General features: G+C 38.8%; 1 protein-coding gene across 3 annotated transcripts; it reads right to left on the bottom strand.

The window, feature by feature from the left end:
* Window positions 1-49: 49 nt before the first annotated feature.
* On the bottom strand, window positions 50-20,643 carry ppp6r2a (protein phosphatase 6, regulatory subunit 2a). 3 transcript variants are annotated; one of them, XM_048156341.1, is made up of 24 exons: window positions 20,288-20,643; window positions 18,302-18,461; window positions 15,934-16,197; window positions 13,202-13,388; window positions 12,950-13,087; window positions 12,479-12,544; window positions 12,249-12,361; window positions 11,980-12,087; window positions 11,731-11,857; window positions 8,892-9,044; window positions 8,526-8,756; window positions 7,616-7,680; window positions 7,340-7,455; window positions 7,149-7,234; window positions 6,509-6,589; window positions 6,322-6,419; window positions 6,079-6,136; window positions 5,842-5,969; window positions 5,618-5,757; window positions 5,045-5,180; window positions 4,847-4,899; window positions 3,815-3,989; window positions 3,202-3,303; window positions 50-3,120 (listed from the first exon to the last, which is right to left on the bottom strand). In XM_048156341.1, the coding sequence occupies exons 3-24, from the start codon at window positions 16,158-16,160 to the stop codon at window positions 3,072-3,074; spliced, it is 2,637 nt and encodes an 878-aa protein (XP_048012298.1). In that variant the 5' UTR covers window positions 16,161-16,197; window positions 18,302-18,461; window positions 20,288-20,643; the 3' UTR covers window positions 50-3,071. The 3 variants fall into 3 exon arrangements, with proteins under 3 accessions (XP_048012298.1, XP_048012297.1, XP_048012296.1); XM_048156339.1 differs by having other exon boundaries at window positions 2,950-3,120; window positions 11,974-12,087; window positions 20,288-20,642; XM_048156340.1 differs by lacking the exon at window positions 18,302-18,461 and having other exon boundaries at window positions 11,974-12,087.
* Between the last annotated feature and the right edge of the window lie 375 nt (window positions 20,644-21,018).

Raw genomic sequence — 21,018 nt, 5'->3', positions numbered from 1 at the left:
GCACAAGAGATGGTGCATTTCACTCTGTCAGCTTAACCGATGAAAATCATTTCTCTCAATAACAGATTTATTCCATTCTGAAAATATCAAAATATATATAGGTATTGATGTAGGCAACAATATAATGTACAGACCCAGTCTATACAAATGTCAATTTGTTATTGGCTGAGAACTACTTTTATGCCATCAATGAATACCTTATATTCTGACAAGTCACATTTAAAAACTATATCTCCTTGTCTCCATTTTTGAATGCTCTAAAACAAATGACTAGTGGGAAGTTCTGAAAGTGAAGTGCTCTGAAACATGGTTAATTAATTCATTTATCCTGCAGCATGTGTCCTTCCCCTCCACCTGCTTAAATCCAGCATCATTATTATGGCATGTAGATATATAACCACTATTTACAAGTGCATAAAACACATCCATGAAATCCAGAGGGAGAGAATTTGAGAATTGTAGGGAGGGAACTTGTACAACTGCTTAAAATGTTCCGGGTTCAATGTTGTCAGTTACTACAGAATAATTTCGAACTCTTTGGTTTCTAATAAACAAATAATAATGATAATACTAATAAAAAATAACGTGTACGTTGTACAAAAAAAACCGTTAAGATGCAGCAGTTGTCAAATTCGTCAGCGGGGCTAACGTTACTTTCTAGTCCAATTTGTTTGTTGCTTTGCCAAGTAATAATGGCCATTTTATTGTACATTATACTGCTCAGTACACGGTTATTTAGCAGGAACATAAATTAAAATATTAATTTGAGTTGAATTTACCTGATTTTTTTTCCTGTTCACTAGAAGTGATAACTAAAACACAAGATGGCGCCAGTTGCGTTTTAGTATGAAACAAAAGTGTGAGCGTTGCTATGGAATCTGGACGACAGCGATTGACCAATCAGAATCGCGTATTCCAATTGGCTTTATCACTCGTCCTGTCTTTACATTAATATGATATACCATAGAAACAGCGAATGTCACAAAATGAACGTACACTATAAGTGGATGACTGGAAAACGATGTTTATACAATCTGAGGATTGAGTCAGAAGTATTTTCTGTTGTAATACAATTGAACCCGGAACAATTATTAAAATTAAAATAACTTTTTAGCAGCTCTCGAAAATAATACCTCATCTGTGTAACTGAGACTCTTGGGATGATGAATGAATACAAGGCTCTTAACACTCAACCTATAGCTGTGAAGGTACAGAAACAGTCCAGACTCCAGACACATGAACAGAATTGAACAGAGCAATATTTTGGTTGCTGAAGATCACATAAATTAGAATCTCTACAATATGTAAAATAATATTGGTTAAAGTTAAAAATAAGATTTTTTTTTAAACAGTTAAAGAAAAGAGAAAATAAAAGGCAAATACATACTTTTGGCTTTGGAAACAAACCTATTTGAACATGTTATAGATATAAGAAGCAGAGTCAATGGAGACTTTACACTCCAGAGGCAAAGACCATGAAGAGTGAAATAAACATGGCATTCCAATGCATGATGGGAAACCAGGTCTCTGCACTAACACCTCAATAAGTGCAAAATAAATAATGCAATATCCCAATCCTGTAATCCAACAGATTTGGTACCATCGTAAGCTTGCAGAGATATGATGCGTGAATTGTGATAGCAAAAAAAAAAATTCCTGGAGAAAAAAAAAATAATCACATGATGTTCAGGATGAAATATTACAAGAGGTGGATCTTGGTATTTCCAACGAGAGCTACCGGAAGGTTCTGAGACAAGTTCAAAAAGTCTTTCTGACAGCATATAGAGAGTTCTGATAAAAAAAAAATCTGATGATGCATAACACTGTCCTGTGGAGCATTTCATAGAGTATAGTATACTAGGAAGTTGGGCAACATTTCTTGGCCTCTGGGGGGGGAAAAAAAAGTGCTGCATTGGCATTGATAGGGATGCAAATAAAAATTGTGGCGGCGGTTCTTTTATGATCGGGTGACATTTAAAAACAGACAAAAAAAGCCTGTTTGCTTTGAGGCAAACCCTTCTGTCCTGTTACAGGGATTCTGAAGGATTTGTAACTTAAGGCAAAGGTCATTATGATTACTTTTAGCTTTTTGCTTTAAACCCATGATTCAATTTTCAGAAAGCTTAACAAAAAAAATGCACTAGAAAATTAGGTAGAAACTGTTTACGGGGAGAAAAAAAACCGGACAAATGTAATTCAATACAATCAGAAGGTCTAGAACGTTGTTGGAAAAACAGTCGCTTGAATATGCTTGATAAATAACATTTTGCATGCAATGAAAAGAAAAGTTGAAAAAAATTCAAATAGGCCCACCCCCATCATAAATGTATATTTTACGAACGAGTCCAATTTAAATTAAATGGCTAAACGTTATTGCACAAGTGCCAACGTGGACACCATGTCAGAGTATCAACTCTAATTTCATACATTTCTGCCCCAAAGCACTTCAGAACATTCAAATACATGATTTAATGAGATTAGGCCATAATAATGTTTAAAAAAAATCCTAAAAGTGAACTTGGCGGGGCGGTGACCTGTGCAGAAAAGTGTCAAGCATTACAGAACACTTCAGTTGTGCTTCAACATACAGTAAATTGTCGCAGAGGCTGTTTTCAGGCAACGAGGCTTTCGATTTTGCATGAGGATGTTCGAGACGTTATGCCGTGAAGGATGAGCCTGTGCTTTCCGATCAGGACCTTCACATCCCTGTTTTCTACCATCCAAGGCTGAGAGCGAAAAAGAATCCAGAAAAATTAAGGGAGGGACACAAACCGAGGAAAATAAAGAAGTCCTGACAGATCCTGTAATCACACGCGGTCACTGCTACATTTAAAACTGTGCATATCCCATACAAAGTTGAAAAGATTAAAAGACTAACACCTCTGAGCACTGTACTGGTTACTGGTTTGTGTTACATGCCCCTGGCTTCCTCCTCCAATGATGGGCTGATTGGCAGTATCCAGGACCAATAACATGGCAGCATTCTTTATTTAAACACCAAAAGTGGTATTGAGGTTTGGGGGTTCAAAATGGAAGAGGCGGAGAGTGGGTCGGACTCCTATCCAGGGCCTTCAGACCGGTCCATTAGGCATAACCTCAGCGGAAGTGGGTGCCTCGACTCTGTAGAGGCATAAGAGTGAGTAAGAGAGGATGGAGGCAGTTTATCCATGTATCATCAGCTTGATACTCATTCAATATTACCTCGTCTCCGTCACAGTGGTGGCGTCTGACTCTTCTGTAGGCGCTGAAGACTCACTACTGTCGGTGATGCTGAGCTTCTCCATAGCGTCAGTAGGCACCTCGCTGCAGAGAAAAAGTGCAGCCACCAAATACTTTTACGTCCTTGTACATCAATAATCACTCTTTGAAAATCAGTATTCAATCATTTAAACTTGTTTGAATCACTTGGACAAGTAGAGTGACAGGTATTCTAAAGGTGTTGTCACATTAGTTAATGTTTGTGGGCAAAAACGGTCCACTGTTGATAGTTTAGCGATGTATGAAGCGTGACTCAACATTAAAGTCAATTTCAAACCAAGCAGCTTTCTGTTGGTTAACATTGCAAATTTGTGCGACAAATTAGAACCCACTGCGAAATCTTTCACAGTTACAAAAAATACAGATTGCATGGATTCCTATTAAAATGCCCGGATTTCGTATGCAAAAATTCGCAAAACTGCACCTTAAGTCAATAATGTGCTTCTGATATAGGAAAGTGTCTGAATGGAATTCACATTTTTTAGTATGGTCTGACATCCTTTCTGAATTTACATGAAAACACATCAGCTGCTATTACTTTGCAAAGTGTTCTTACCTCGAAGGTGCTGTTGCCTTGTTGACAGGTGTTTTAGGGGACCCCTCAGCCTTATTTTCCCCAGGGTCCTCTTCGCTGTCTGAGCCTCCAGACGAGCTGCTGTCTGAGGCCACCAGAGGGGCCTTTTGCCCAGGACTTCCTTCCCAGTCTCCAGTAGCTGAACCACTGCCGGCCACTGAAAGAAAAAAAAAAAAAAAAAAACTTTCAGGTTCAAAACGGTTTCAAAATTGTTTTCAAGTTCAGTGTTTCACTACTGGTGGGTCACAAGATCGTTTTGAGTGGGTTGTGGAGTGTGCAGTCAAAGAAACAAACATAATGCTATGTTTTTCTGATGCACGAAAGCTGTTGACACTTCTGTCAGATGCAGTTTAAGTAGAGTAACTGAGAAACACGTTGTCCCGATTCAGTAACTGCAGTCAGTTGTGGTCAGTGTCATTATTCTAACTTTATTTTCGTAACTTATTATGAAATAAAAACTCACCTCAGAAAAACAAACTTTCCTATTGCACAGTTAATTTGCATGCGCAAATGCGGCGGCGCACGCTGTATATTACTTCATTATAAATAAAGCGCAAAATAAATTACGAGCATGCAACGTCATAGTTATGCTGAAATTACCTAAAAGTACCAATAAATTACGCAACTGGTACATCGCGTAATTGGGTAAAATTGGGTCGTGGCTTAATGACCATGAAAAATGTGGGCCAAACAAGTTGAGAATCACTGTTCTAGTTTATATACTTCATCTGTATTACTGCACCATGCCATTGACATGTAAATGTAGGCAATCATGTGTTAATGTTTTGGAGTGGGTTAATGTCAAGAACTTCAGAATGATGCATTTTTGCAGCTCAGATTCTATAGATGGGCTTTTTGGACTGGAGAGGAAGTTTTGAGCTATGAAAGTTACAGTAAATATTACTGGTACTCAAAAGATCAAGGAAAATGAGATTCCCCAAATATTACCGCTTTAAATTCGATCAGGTCAATTTAAAACAAAACAAAAAAACAGATGCAAACAGAGCTACTCACAGTCTTTCCCTTGGCCCTGTTGAGGTTGTCCCTCAGTGTTGCTGGACTCTGTGCTGTAATGTAAAAGCCAATGGATTAGGAGAGATAAAGGCATTCCCATAATTCAAATATCCAAACCAACCAATATTTGCTGCTCACTTTAAAAACATTCCAAAACAGTGTCATATGTAGCATTAAAGTGTTCTTTAGTGGCTTTACCTGCTGAAAGGCTGGAATTCAGTGAAGGTGGCCCAGCCTGTGTCCTGCGAACGCTCATTGCCCTGCTGAGGGGAGCCACCCCAAGCACCAGAAGAGCTCACCTCTGTCTCACCAAAACTCGCTGCCCAGCCTGGGTCTGTGCACAACACAAATACAAAGAATGTTTAATCGAATAAATTCAGCTGAAAAATTCAGAGTAGTAGGGGATGTTGTAGGGCTGGGCGATATATCGCATGCGATTGTCACGCGCATTTCGTCAGTAAAGCCGGTACCCTGATTACTGCTAAATCACCATCACCTGCTTTCAAATGGAGCGGCATTTAATAAACAGAGCCGTAGTTCACTGATAAGCTACGCAATATCGCGTTCATTATCGAAGGCGATTCATCTGCGATAATGAACGTGATATTGCGTAGCTTATCAGTGAACTACGGCTCTGTCTATTAAATGCCGCTCCATTTGAAAGCAGGTGATGGCGATTTAGCGGTAATCAGGGAACCGGCTTTACTGACGAAATGCGCGTGACAATTGCATGCGATATATTGCCCAGCTCTAGGATGTTGTAGCACTCACTCTGAGTCTGAGCTGCTGTAGACTGCTGAGGACTGGCCTCTTCCTCAACATCCTCTTCCTCAGAGGCCGACCCGCGGCCTCCACCCCCATTCCTCACGGTACTCTTGGGTGAATTATCTGAAGAAAGAGACACCCCAAACCTGAAAAGAATAAATAGAGAATATGAATTCAATAAACAAAACAGCCGAATCTATTTCTTCAAGCATATCAACTGTGTTCTGTACCTCGATCTGGATTTGATTTGTGTTGCATAGTTAATTTCTTTTTCATCCCAAATATCCTCCTCTTCCTCACAGTCATCGAACTGCTGGATTCTTTCTTTACAACACGCCTCAAAAGCTGCAGCATTGGCCTACAGGAGCAGAACAACCCATATAAAGCAAAGCATCAAAACAAACACTTACAACAGGGTTTAGAGATCATCTGAATAATGAATGGTGTTTTCAGTGACAGGCACTTACACTATGATCATCTGCATCTATATTAAAGTTAATTTCAGCAATCCGATCGAATGCAGCACTGCAAGATATAAAGAGGTCTCTTAAAGATTATCACTGATAATCTTCACCACAAAACATATCAAAGTTATACTTCAATGCGAGTCTCTGCAGCATTCTGACATCTATTTCAACTCTCATCACTAGATCTGAGAAACGTTTAAACATTTTAGACACATGCAGACACACAGCATCTGTAGCACTCACTTGATATTTTCATCATGTTCACTGAACTCCTCATCATTAAAACCAAACTGATCCACAAAGTTGGCGGTCATCTGCTGAATCTGGTAATCAGAGAACGCCTGAAAGGCAGAAAATAATCACACTTAGCCAGTCAGCTGTAAGGAGCTTAAAGTAGACTCATGCTAGCTCTTTATATGATGCTTCTTACCTGTTGGATGGACAGATCATTGGGGAAGGGGCTCTCCATGTCATCATCTTCACTAGATGAGTGTAAGTTGTGAGTGCTCACCTGAAACACAGGATGAGAACCTGAAATCAGCATTAAACCATGTAACATGCTCTGAATATGACATCTATTAAAATAAACCTCACAATGTAACCCTGAAGATTGGTGTCTACTATCAAAGCTCTTGTGAACAGAGCTTTAAATGCCATTGACGATTCAAGGTATGATGTTGCATCTTTATATAGATGTTTGAGGAAAGTAGAGAAGTGCTACGCATCTCTGAAATATTTACTATTATCATCTGTTTCAGTGGACAGATTTGTTAACTCTCTCAAAACACAATTTGAAAGACAAAAAGAAGACCTGGAATGATTATATTCTTGCTCTGAAATAAAAACAAAACAAAATAATTCATATATTTAATACCTGTATTATTTATTATTAATATTTTATTAGTATTTATAATTTGTGATTTAAGAATTCATGCATCAGAAGGGTTAAAACTGAACTCTCTTGACTATTCTATTCTATGACTATTGAAATATCTATTATTTTTCACCTGCCCCAATGCAATGAAATGTGTGTGTGTGTGTGTGTGTGTGTGTGTGAATGCATTCCTCACCAAATCCACTGTGTTTCTCCTGTTGGTCTCTCTTAGAGTCTCACCCACAAAACTCTCCCAGCGGCCTCTGCAGTCCTCTGGCAGCTCTGTGGTTATACAAGTCATTATGATTCCAGTAAGCACTCTCATATCTCAGCCATCATCACTGCATAAACTCAGTGGTTCTTTTGACATATTCTTGCACTACAAACCTTTAATTAGGTCATTAATTTGAGAGTGAGCCAGCCCTTTCTCCAGGTTTTGAACCACAGTGTTTGCAATTCTTGTCAGGTGACCCATATTTCCTCTCCGTCTGCCCCCTTCAGCCCTAGAGATGAAGGTAGAGAAACTATAATCAGCCAACAGACAGACATCAAACACATACTGACAAAGATGGGTATGAAGATGAGCTTCATGGGACTATCACGCATGTGTTAGAGACTCAATGCATATAAATCAATGACAGGAAACAGATGAGAAGCTCTTACTGGGTTTTGTCATTTTCCTCCCAAGCATCCAGAATCCTTTGCACTAGCCGACAATGCTGGAAGAGCTGAGGAAAGCAGACAGCCAAACATTGTGAATAATAAACAACAGGAAACACAAAGAGAGGGTAGATAAATGCAAAGCCAAAAAAAGGACAAAGAACAAGGCAATGAAACAAAAGTGACACATATTCAACAAACCGCAAGATTTGAGTTATTCATATCTGTAGCACAAGCGCTGCAGGATGAATTAAAGGTCAAATTTCAGTACTTAGGCTCTGAGGTTTAGGAATCTGAACAAACCCAAGTATGTGCAATGCACTCCCATTCAAAAGTTTAGGGTCATTTTTTCATGTTTTTGTAAAGTATTTTATGCAAAGTAATATTGCAAAATATTAATTTAAAACAACTGTTTTCTATATAAATATATTTTAAAATGTTATTTATTTTTGTGATGGGAAAGCTGAATTTTCAGCAGCCATTAATCCAGTCATCAGTGTCACATGATCTTTCAGAAAGCATTGTAGTATGCTGATTTTGGTGCTAAAGAAACATTTTATTATTATCAATGTTGTAAACAGTTGTGCTGCTTAATACTTTTGTTAAAAAATAACAGCATTTACTAGAAACCAAAGATATTTTGTAATATTATACATGTTTTTAATGTCACTTTTGATCCATTTAATGCATCCTGGCTAAAAACTACTAATTTCTTAAAAACAAAAAAACAAAACAAAAATTGAGTGACCAAACTTTTAAATTACAGTATATTTGCATAAGTGATGTTGGCATTCGTAAGCACCACTAATATCCTCACTACCCTGTTTCCTCTAAGCTAATCTGACAATCTGACAAGCGCTGTAAGAAAGCGGTTATGATCAAAAACAGATATGAACAACAGCAGATGGCCTACATTGGCAACAAGAGCATCTTGAATTGGTGTGTTTGCTGAATCTGAGCTGCTGTTCTGGCCAGGCGTTCCCTCCTCCGCCTGGCTGCCTGTGCCAGTAGCTGGTCTCTCCTCGTGGTTCTGCAGACCTGGGTTCTGGAGGTCCGTGTGGGCCGAGTGGTTCAGGATGGATGCCACACACAGCTCCACTTGCAAGTGCAAGAAATTATTCCAGGTGTATTTAAAGAATAAATCCTGCAACCAGAGAGTGAGGGAAAGAGGAAGTGAGGAGGAGAGAAAAAATGATGAAAAACAAGATCGTCCACCCACAGCCAGCTCATAGCGTTGAGTCTGCGATATTCAGTTTGTGTGTGTGTGTAAGTGATTTACCAACAGCAGGTCCATGGTGTTGAGTCTGCAGATCTCTTGGCAGATGCTGAGGTCGCAAGTCTGCAGCAGAGAAGCTACCAGTCTGGCCACATGAAGGCGGGCGCTCCCCAGGGGCTGCTCCAGAACGCCCACTGTAGTGAGTATTGCACTTCTCTGTTTCACAGCAAGTGGAGGGAGAGTGACGGATTGTTAAAGGGCCATTACTCTCACCATTGCACAGTGATTGTTGAGTCAGTAGCTCTGTTCCACAACTTAGTAAGCCAACATAGACTGACACACTTTGGGGTCCTTGATTATGATTTCCCTTTCCCATTTTTGTTAGTGCATAATGTTGCTGTTTGAGCATAAACAACATCGGCAAAGTTACAACGCTCAAAGTTCAATGGAAAGGGAGATATTTTCTTTTACAGAAATTGCTTTTTAAGGACTACAACAAGCTTCTTTCCAGGTTGGTGACATCACAAACCCCAAAATTTACATAGACCCTGCCCCCGGGAACACGCAACAAAGAGGGCGAGGCCATGTTGGGCTGCTTTAGAGAAGAGGAAGAGTTGTCGTAGTAGAGGGTCGTTGCCATGCCATCATTTTACGCCGGACAAATGAGGGTCAATTCAACGCTGGATTTGCACAAAAGATTAACATGACGGCACATACTAGCTGATGTGTTGAATCAACTCTACAGCAACCACTAACCATTCAGAAACGTCCATAAATAAAATGTTTGAGCTGTCTTAACTGAAAGCAACTTGCACTGACATGTCTTAAAATATATCAGTGCCATTGTTTTGTCTCAAGATGCACACCAGTAATGTTTTTTTTTTCTAAGGCACGTTTATAAAAGCTACTTAGACGTCTTAATTAAACTAAGGCTAACAATAACATGCAATTGTTTTAATTAAATTTTAATGTGTAATTATTTTAAAAAGTACTTATAAATACATATGTAATTAAATAATAAAAAAGTTAATAATAAGACTAATCAATAAGAAAAAAATATCAAGAATCGTTTTGGAATCGGGCTGCAACTCCCAGAATCGGAATCGAATCGTGAGGTGCCTAAAGACTCCCACACCTACAATGATTTATTGCTCGTCTTTGTTGAATAATACAGAAGATAATGAGCTTTAAAAAATAATCGCATATTAAATCGCAATATTGGTAAAAATAATCGCAATTAGATTATTTTCCAAAATCGTTCAGCCCTACCTGAAGCACAAGCTGTTAAAGCTCTGCCCACCTCGCTGACGCCAGACAAATATCTATAGCAGGCTAAATATCTGGAGCTGTCGGCCGACACGATATCCTGTGGTGTCACGTGTCGCGACGCAACAGCCAATGAAATATACACTGATGTCTATGGAAGCAGTAATAACAATCCATTCAAATAGCCTAAAATTTGCTGATGTTTATTCATATCAGATACATATTGTGTAAGTAACTATAAAGCTCACACTATTCTTCTCCCAGTTCACGAGACACATGTATTTCGGTATAAATGGATGAATTAACATGCTGTAGCCTATAAATCCGACTGACAAACTAAAGCGCAAACAAACAAGGCGGCACCCATCTCGCGTTATAGATTATTAAGATATTTAAACTTATGTGTGAAAGGGTTCATTTAATTTTAATTAAATTTAATTCAGAATTTAGTCCAATTTCTTCCCAATGTCCATTTTCAAAGTCTTTGGGTGACAGAGTTGTTGTCAGCTTGTGTAGTGTGTAACCTCCTTGTTGCAGATCATTTACGTAGTGTCATGTAGTGACAACACCACAATGACTTCAAGACTCCAAAACAAGTCATGTAATCTGAACAGCACAGCAATCTGCCGATGTTTAAAGTCCTGTAGTGTAAACTTGGTATTAATGAGCTTATTGTCAAGAGTGCTATTTAAGTGACAGGAAGGGGTTGTCACTGATGTAGAGCATTCAAAATCAGTCACTTATGAGGTTTCACTTCAGTTATGTAGACAGCAAGGCAGCTTAAAGGTCCCGTTCTTCGTGATCCCATGTTTCAAACTTTAGTTAGTGTGTAATGTTGTTGTTAGAGTATAAATAAAGTCTGTAAAAGTTTAAAGCTCAAAGTTCAATGCCAAGCAAGATATTTTATTTAACAGAAGTCGCCTACATCGAACGGCCAGTTTGGACTACATCCCTCTACTTCCTTCTTTAATGACGTCACTAAAACAGTTTTTTGACTAACCTCCGCCCACAGGAATACACAAGAGTTGCGTTTGTAGAGTGTGTTTGTCGCCATGTCGTCGAAACGCTGTTATTTTCATCGCGCAGTCCAATCACCGGGTCTGATTCCGGCTCAAATTGATAGGGTAAAATTAAAGACATGTTTACATTAACACTGAGCGCGTGCATCTCCATGTTATGGTAAGAGGCGTGACCTTTCCGGGCAAGATGCGCTAAACTGCTGTCGAATCACAACACAGGAACCGCTGGCACAATCAGAACTCGTTACGTATTTCTGAAGGAGGGACTTCATAGAACAAGGAAGTCATCAGCCCGTTTTTATGACAGTGGAAACAGCGGTATACAGATAAGTAAATTACTGTAATAAATAAAATAACAAATAAAAAAATACTGTGTTTTTTTACACGCGAAACATGAACACATGTTATACTGCACACTATAAACACAATCAAAGCTTCAAAAAACCACGAAAAACGGGACCTTTAAGTTTTGAAACAGAGCAAGTGTCATCTATGAAAAAACTTTAGCTTGTATCTTTAATACAAAAAAAAAAAAAACAGAACAAATGGCTCAAAGGCCTTGAATGACATTTATACCCAGATGGAGTTTAGTTGCATGTGTGTGAGAGTGCTGGTACCATAGGAGGGTTCAGTAGGAGCTGCTGGAAGTCCTTTAGATGAGGCTCAATAGCACGTAAAATACTGCTGTTGACAGTGTAAGACCTTTCACATCCCTGAGAATACAGGTCCATCAGACCCTCCAGCCTAACACCAGATAGAGAAAACAGAAGGTCATGGAAAGATTTAAAAAAAAAAAAAAAAAAGGGAGAGCATGGCTGTTTATTTTAGGTTTAATTAGGCCCTGTAATGGATGAACTCACCCTGACCTTCGTGACTCCAGTAACGTAAGAAGCACTTGCGTTCCATTGACGACAGACGCTTCAGTCCTTTCCCCTTCAAACATGTTCTTCAAAAGCTCTGCAACATTCTCTTGTCTACAAAGAAATCAACATGAGTGGATGAGATACAAAAATGGCGATTACATCAGTGAAACGAGCACTGTCTGGTCAGCAGGCTTTATTCAGTAAGTAGATTCTTACACATGACTCACAACATTACATGACTGTGATCTTAGCTAATCAGATTGGGCACTTACGACTCCAGGACAGCGAGTAAGGGGTCTGGATCTGTGACCTCCGACAGCTGATTGGCCTGGTCTCGACTGAGTCGTATGATGTCACAAAGAGTCTGGGATGCATTAGATTGTCTCTGCAGAAGAATTTAGTGAAAAAGAATGTACTTGGTCATTTTTTTTTTTTAAACTTCCATAACTGAAATCATGTGGGCTGGAGGTGAAAAGTTCAGCAGAGTGAATTATATTTCTACCTCTTCATCTCTCCCTGTGTGCATGAGCTCTGTGAGTCTCTGGATGAGTCTCTCCTCATTCAGCCACTGCAAACACACACATTCATTCACAGATCAGAATCACGGCCCCGTAATGACGAGTGAGGATTCAGCCAGGGCTTGGAGGATAATAGGCTAAACATGGGTCAATATCTCATTTAAGCAATTGAATCATTCATTAACATTTCTAAAAGATATAATTTCTACAAAAGGTTCATGCTCCTAAAGGCAGAACAGCGTAAAATGCTTTTAAACAAGATTAACCATCACATGAACCTCTAAATTCACTTGTTGTACAGTCACAGTCACATGGGACACTTCACACAGGACATGTTACTGCATTCAAATATAGTTGGACACAAGAAAAGAAACAGAATGCAGCTCATAAGCAGTCCTTTAAAAAGTAGAAATCTGTTAAATCTCATTTATTTATGGAAATATTAGTGTGCTTACATTGAGGACCTCCATCCTCAAAGGGGCAGGCTCTACACAGCTGATGAGGCGCAGCAATAGGTCCATCATGGCCGAGGCATCAATGTGATTCAGCACCAGACTGATAAAGTTGTGTTTTTTCCTTAGGAAAGAGATTACCTGCATGTGGAATAACAGACAACTTACTAACAATACAAATCATACAAATAACTCAGTATTGTGCTATTTGATGTGAATATATATTCCGAGCCACGTGAGATCAGGTGTACACACCTGGTCTGTTTTACGTGCAATCAAGTTGCCGATGGTTTTGCTGAAGAAGGAGGCCAGTAGGGGATTAAGGGGTGGCTCCTGCTCCAAAAAGTGGTAGAGCTTCTCCAAAAGGGATTCATCTCCACCCAGCTTATCATTGATAAGAGCCACATCAGAGGTCAGGAGCTCACAGGCAATGTTTGGAAACCTGGGTAAACAGAACAAAACAAAAAGTCTATATTACCTACAAGTTACATTGTGACAACACTATCAAACAGCAAATGCAACAGATTAGGGCTGGGCGATAAAACGATAATTATCGCGATTTAATTTTCCTCGATAAAATTATATCTAGAGGTCGATTACTGGTTGATAATGTACCAAAAGCGGAACGGAACACATTTGAATAGCACGCCAATCGGACCATTCGTTCAGCTCAAACTTCAAATGGCAGAACAGCACAAGCTTACTAAAGCAGTCAGACGCATTTACTCCTCACTGATCGGTCTTGGTCACACGACCACTAAACAGCACTGTGAGATCCAGTTAGAAGCGCTTGAATTCAGCGAAGAACACAAACGTCCCATGATTTAAAATAGTTTAAAGCCAGATTAAAAACAGTGCCGACAAACAGGAAAAACACTGTGCGCAAGGATACACTCAGAAGGCTTTTTAATCTACAAATCACCATAATTTAGCATGGATTTCCTGTAGTAACACTAACTGCATCATGGTATTGTGGCAGTAATGTGGAATATTCATATCGAATTTTATTATTAATGTTGACATGTATTAAAAGAGTAATTGAAATGTAATTACAGTATTTTTGTAATTAAGTTATATGTGTATTTATACTAAAAAGTACTTAGGCTACTGTTTTTCATACAAATACCATATAGTTACATTTTACCATAGTATTACTATGATACATAACATTTTACCACATAAAATGAGGTTATTACAATTTTTACAGATGTTACTGTTTTTATTAATGAACATAAATGTACATCTGCATCCTAATTCAAGCTACTGTCAAATGTGCATTTCTAAGAGACAAAATATGTAATGTTATTAATATTGTAGCCTGCACTGCAAACTGTGCTGAAGATACACATCAAAGTCAGGAAAACCAAACCTGTTTCATGATTTGAAACAATATCGCCTGTTTAAACATGCAGAAACTAAGAAATAATTTTTTCTATTAAGATATTTATATTGTTAAGGAAAAATGACTGGAAAAGTGTAAATAATTCAAACATGTTTTGAATGTTCTACCTGAGATTTGTGGAATGTTCACCTGTTTGGCAAGTGTTTGTGATGTTCTGACAATAAAGAGTAGTTTAAAACCACGATTAACTGTCTCGTTTCTACAACTTTCACTTAGGAGCAAAAATCTACCTTTAAACTCGAAAGAAATAAGGATTTGACATTTGACAAATAAACATTTTTATTGTGATAATTTTTAAACCCTGCCCTACAACACCAAAAAAAAGTCTATGGTGACTTGGCCTTTAACATGAACAAACAAATCCAATTTTTGTGGTTCCAACAAAGGTATTTTAAAAGTAACAAAGTTGTTCTGTAGCTCTACTTATCTTATGTCACTCAGATAGCACTAAAGTAAACACTGGCCATCTCAGTGGTGCAGTGTTGTCAGTGCCACAAGAGAGGATAATAAACTCTGCGTCAGTGCCTTACGTAGGATTCTGCATTTCACAAAAATATCACTAAGCAAAAAATCTGGATCAGTGCTACTGAGAACATATTTCACTCAGTGTAATAACATTTCACAATACTTGGGAGAGAAAAGACATTGAGTGAATCCACTTGCTCATTTTAAGACAAATGATTCTGCCTCCTACACACAGAGAAGCAAATGATTAGTTTTAAATGAACCGTAATCTCTTTTTCTCTCTCCCTCTAAACACATGGTTCCAACAGAGAGAGCTGATAGATTTCAACCCTTCAGAACATGAGAGTATTTCATATATTTTACATTGAACAGCACAACCCTCATAAAGAGCTGTTTTAAACATAAAAGTAGCAAAATTAGTATACACATCACCTTTTAACTAAATAACTTCTCTTTTCTCTTTCCTCTTCCTTGATTTGTCAGCTTAAAATGCACATCTCTCTTCTTCTCTGCACTCCTACATCTTCACCATCAGTTTTACAGCTCTCCTGTAACCAGGAGCTCTGAGCATGCAGGGCCGCCAGTGAACAACACATATGTCCCACCGTCATAATTTAGCAATTCTCAGTAGCAGTCGGAATACTTTTTACTGCCAGCTATATTTACATGTAGCCTATAGGTCATTTGCAGTGAATAAACACTTAAGGTGGGGCCACATTAGTGAAATTTTGGCAAAATTCTGCAGGTAAAAAGGTCAATTGTGCAAATAGTGTAGAGATGTATGAAGCAACGATCACACAGAAGTCACCTTCAAACCAACAACTATGGGGAACTTTTTCACCCTCACGCAATCTCCACATTGCACAAAATTTTGCAAATCAACAGTAAATATGATCGCACCTTTAAACGTTTTTAAAAAAAGTGTCTATTTTCCATTCCATTAGCGTTACTTTGTGAAACTGAAATAAAGGCTGTTTCGAACAGGTTTCCTGCACACTTCCCTATCTGGCGGTTGTCGATGAAACAGGTAGCCATGCAAACTCATCGGCTGAGCTAATGTTGCTGTGTCCATTTGGCCAAAACTACCAAAATAATGTGTAAAGCTGTGTTTCTATCTTACTTAAAGCGAGTTTTCTCCTCCAGATCAGTAGGGGGCTCCTCCGTGATGAGGGTGACCAGCTCCTGCATACATTGATCCTTGGAGAGGAAGAGAAGGAGCTTGCGGTTCTGTGCTTTGCACTCCTGCAGGACATCCTCCTCTTCCATCAACTCCCTCAGAGTCACGCCCTCTCGATCCAGCAGCTGGTCGATATGGGAGGTGTTGTTCAGGTCAAATTTCCAGAACATGATGGCGGCGGTGGCAGCTGCAGCAGGAAGCACAGGCCTGCGGAGAAGACATGAAAGTGAGAATAACAAAGACAAGCGAGCGATAATGCACAGGATTGACTACGTTTACCAATAATGCGATTTTCCAATAATTAGAGTAAGGACTTAATCTCAGTAAGATGTTTACATGACACAAGCAAATCTCTTCACTCCCGTTTACATGCAAATTTCATTATTCTGATTATTTGCTAAAAAGTATGGTTATTTTTACCGCCATTATACAAATGATACAGTAGGCATGTTACTGGCCACTGTTTTAATCTACTTACATCAAAAGGAAAACACATTTGAATTATTGGAAGGTTATTCGGCACCATAATGAACACTGTAACTGGGTTTGCCTAAGCTGTATCGCTTACTTTGCACTGTCTCTGAAAGAAAGATATGGAGAAGAGAATGTGCAGCGAGTGACAGTTTAGTGATTCGGAGTGGAGGGCAAAGGGAGTTCATTCATGAAGTCCGAGCACATGTGCGCTTTGGTCAGAGTGGTAATAATGCGATTAAGGTGTTTACATGCTTGTTTATTGTGATTAAAATGGGTGTGCGCACATCACATAGTTTAATGCGAGTGAGGTTACTACGATTATGAGCTTAATCGTATTATGATCATTGAAGTATTGCATTTACATGAGGTAAAGTTTAATCGCAATATTGCCAAAATTCCATTATAATTGCATTATGAGAGTATGCATTGCATTACTCAGTATTTCATTTAAAATTAAATATCTACTGCAGCGAAGGCAAACCCAGAATGAGATTGCGATAAGCACAATGGAAAGAAAAAAAAAAAAAAACACGGTGGTTGATGCAATTTGATTAAAATGCCACCTGTTGTCCAACACAATATTCCTGTGATATAGGCTTTGTATTTCTGCTTAATTATGAAAAATAAGCTTGTTTTTGTTGTTTTATTAACAGAAACTAGAAGATGAATTAATCACAATTAATTTTATTTCAGAAGTTTCAAAAACTATATTTTGTTTAATTAAAAACAACATAAATAGCAATAGCCAACAATACATTGTATGGGTCAAAATTATAGATTTTTCTTTTATGCCAAAAATCATTAGGATATTAAGTAAAGATCATGTTCCATGAAGATATTTTAGTAAATTTCCTACTGTAAATATAGTAAAAATGTATTTTTTTGAGTGGATATGCATTGCTAAGGACAACTTTAGACAACTTTAAAGGCAATTTTCTCAATATTTTGATTTTTTTTTTTTTTTTTTTGCACCCTCAGATTCCAGATTTTCAAATAGTTGTATCTCGGCCAAAAATGTTGTCATATCCTAACAAACCATACATCAGTGGAAAGCTTATTTATTCAGCTTTCAGATTACGTATAAATCTCAATTTCAAAAAAATGACCCTTATGACTGGTTTTGTGGTCCATGGTCACATATAAGAAATACATTTTACATAACATTGTTTCATTCTGAATTTTGAGTTAGATTATTTTAAAAATGTAATAATGTATTAATTCTAATACTTTTTAGTCATTTTTGACGTCCCCTTGGAAGTTTGCTTAAGTCCTCTAGTGGGTCTCGGCCCCCTGGTTGATAACCACTTTAGTAGAGTGTTCAAATCAGTCACTTATGAAGTTACATGATGAAGCAGTCTTAAAAAGCAGCTGTCTATGTAGGCTGCCTAATATGTTTTGGAACAAACTTATAGAGTGAGTGGGAGGGAGGGAGGGGGGGTTAGCGATGGAAAGCAGAACTAACAGATGAAAGAGAATCTGGAGAACAGAAGAATAAGGAAGGGGACAAAAATAATTGATGGACCTTTAAAGCATCCAACTAACACATCCCACTCAAAACAAAACATGACGCAACTGGAACATGAAGAGCAACTTTCCTTCTTTCAGTACTGATTGAAATCACCTGTGCTGTGAAGATTTTCTAACAACTCTGGCCATGAACAAAGCAGACCTTTCCCACAAGATGACTGGTGCCCACGCATCACACCCTGAGCGATACATTTCACACAGCCTGATAGGCTTCGTTTGCTCAAGGAGATGTGATCTGTTAGTAAGCCTATGTAAAAGGAACTCAAGCCCTGGAACATTAATAGCATTTGTTAAATAAATATATTTTTACCAGCTGATGAAACGTGTGAATCCTTAGTTACACCTCCTCCACAGGCAGACAGGCATTTGAGTGGCAGAATGCAGACAGCACAGAATGACCTAGCATTAATCTGCATGAGGTCCACTTCCCACCAGGCCTTCCTCGAATACACGCCTCAGACGGACTGACACTAGGGAAAAGAATCGAGTATGAGAAAGTGCAAACCCTTCAAAAATCAATGCAGGCAGGGTGTAAAAAACACGTGTGCCAGTGTGAACCAATGTGACAAACAATGCACAAAGTCATTATGATGTAAAACACACTGCATCATATGGCCTTGAAACAATGTGCAAGACTAAAATCAGAACTATGGAAGGTCTCGTGAACTGAAAACGTAGTGTTTATACAACAATCATTTCCTTACCAACAGTGAACAAATGCACATACATGTTCTCTTCCTCAAATTCACAACCATACTGACTGCAGATACACAAACAATTATTTTAAGCATTTCAAGCATTCGGATTTTAAGCACGGTCACATTTAATATAGTTTGTTGCAGGCAAAATCTAGCCATTTTAATGGGAATCCACACGATCGCGAATTTCACTTAAGGCCAAAAAATTTCCCCACACAGATTTTGCAACAGGTTCAAGTACAAGATTCGCAGTGCTGACCAACAGAAAGCTGCTTGGTTTGAAAGTGTTTCATACATTTCTACATTATCAATTGACTACAGACAATGGCCCACAAAATTTAGACCAGATACTAGAAAGTTAAAATAGAAAGTCCGCTTAATGTACAGTCCTAAATGAAATGCGGACCTACGCCACATCTTGTGCGCATATTGCACTCAAAGTAGCAGCAGCTGGCAACAGCTTCCTTGAACACTACATACTCGTCTGATGACAAACAGCACAGTGAAATACATACCGGAAAGAATCTCTATCATTGATCTGCAGCTGTGCAAGCTGAAGCACTTCTTTCATTTGGGAAAAGTGGCCAAAAAAAAAGACAAGGGGACTTGTTTCCTTCTTTTATATGGACATGATTGTGTGCACGTGCAGAGCTTAGTACAACAATAACAACCACAGACCTCCCCAATAAGCTCTACACAGGAAAGCAAATGACTGTGCTCTACAATTCATCAAAAATAGTAACAGGCAGCAGCAAAGCTGCCACACACAGCAGACACGAGCGGGGATGTTGTATGGGATCTCTGACAGCAGCTGAGGTCAAATAAGCTGCCATTGATTGCACAACTGTCCAGAAGCTGCCTACTTAGGAAGTTGATCCAGCAACTTGTGCTGACCCCTGGACCCCAGAGGGGGTGTTCGTTGCATTACAAAACTTCAAATGAGATTGCAGTCATGATATTGAGCGATCGTGTTTTACAACTCAATAGTTAAATAGCTGGAGAGGATGACCTGACTTCTGAATTACTCATGTGGCTGCTAATGACAACCTGATTTCAATCCAATGTTTACAACAGACGTCAATAACATACCAGAGCATTTTTAACACCTTATAAAGCCAGGAGACGTACTACTATAAAACTCACACGTGATGTGACGACGATCTTAAGTGCAGATTAACAGTTATGAGCAGAAAATCTCGGTGGTTGCATGTTTACAGCTGGGCCCCGCTAGCAGCCGTTAGCATCAGCTGCTAATATTAAAGACAAAACTGGTTTCCGTATTTTCATAACAACCCCAGACTCGACCGAAACAACTCAAATTCACAATCGTTTTTAGATCAAAATGGGTTAATGTGTGTGTAAAGTGCGCTTGGCTTTATTTAAAGCTAAAGAATGAGATGTTTTCGGTTTGTTTGCTAGCTTGTCTGGCTAACTTCTGCTGAATCTGTTACAGAAGTTTCTTCTCCTCTGAGGGGAATTCAAACGACACACTTTCTAAGCAAAACACTCACTAAGAAGCACCGTTTGGTGTAAATCAGAGACAGTCGGTTCCAGCAGTGCTATCTGCGAAGGTAAACTGGTTGTGCATGTAAGCTTACCCCCGCTGTGAGTGACTGCAGACGGTTGTCTGTTAGTGCTGGTCTGGCCCGTGCAGCGGTGGCGCTGCTGCTGCTGCCCCGCGCGCTCTGTGAAACCCCGCTGCTGCCACGAGACCGTTTTCCTCTCAACTATCTGCCCAAAGAGCGAGCCATCGTCCTCACTAAAGTTGTTTTTCTGCTCTCCTTTATGTATAAATTAAATTTTAGGAAACTATTCTGCGGTTAATCACTACGCAGAGTTATCTCGGCCGCTCACACGCAAGGCGAGGGAAAGGGGATCGGAAAATAAAAATCGCTCATATGTTTGTATTCAAAATGGCGAAACTCTGTCATAGACGCGCGCGTGCGCGTGCTGTCAGATTATTGCTTGCGCATCGAGTGCGCGCTCCCCGCGTACATTGCACTAGCCTAGGCAACATCAACAGATTAAAATAATAATAATAATAATAATAATAATAGGGAAAAAAGGGAAAATAAAAGAAAATTACAAAGTAAAAACACAACAAACGAAATAAAATAAATGTGAATGTTTCATACTTTTGTTGAAATCGTAACAAAAACGAGTTTGTTTTCATACTTTTTATTAAGATAAACCTAAGTTCAGTAGTACTCAGTCTCCTAAAACATCCTAAAATAAAAGAAACAACATTTGATTTGAATACACTGACACAGGTTGAGGAGCTTTGTCTGAAATTATAATTCATTATTTACTCTCTATAATTGTTTCCCAT

The sequence above is a fragment of the Megalobrama amblycephala genome, linkage group LG14, assembly GCF_018812025.1.
Source record: "Megalobrama amblycephala isolate DHTTF-2021 linkage group LG14, ASM1881202v1, whole genome shotgun sequence".
Classification (NCBI taxonomy): Eukaryota; Metazoa; Chordata; class Actinopteri; order Cypriniformes; family Xenocyprididae; genus Megalobrama; species Megalobrama amblycephala.
The sequence above is the reverse complement of the archived record's forward strand: the minus strand, read 5'-3'. Positions and strand labels throughout refer to the sequence as shown.

What these genes read in the sequence shown, in the direction of transcription:
- ppp6r2a (XM_048156340.1), bottom strand. Translation starts at nt 16,160, where the DNA reads ATGTTCTGGAAATTTGACCTGAACAACACCTCCCATATCGACCAGCTG. An exon ending in ATGATCTGTCCATCCAACAG is followed by an intron (nt 6,420 to 6,508) that starts GTAAGAAGCATC and finishes TCTGCCTTTCAG; the next exon opens with GCGTTCTCTGATTACCAGAT. An exon ending in TAGATGCAGATGATCATAGT is followed by an intron (nt 5,970 to 6,078) that starts GTAAGTGCCTGT and finishes CTGCTCCTGTAG; the next exon opens with GCCAATGCTGCAGCTTTTGA.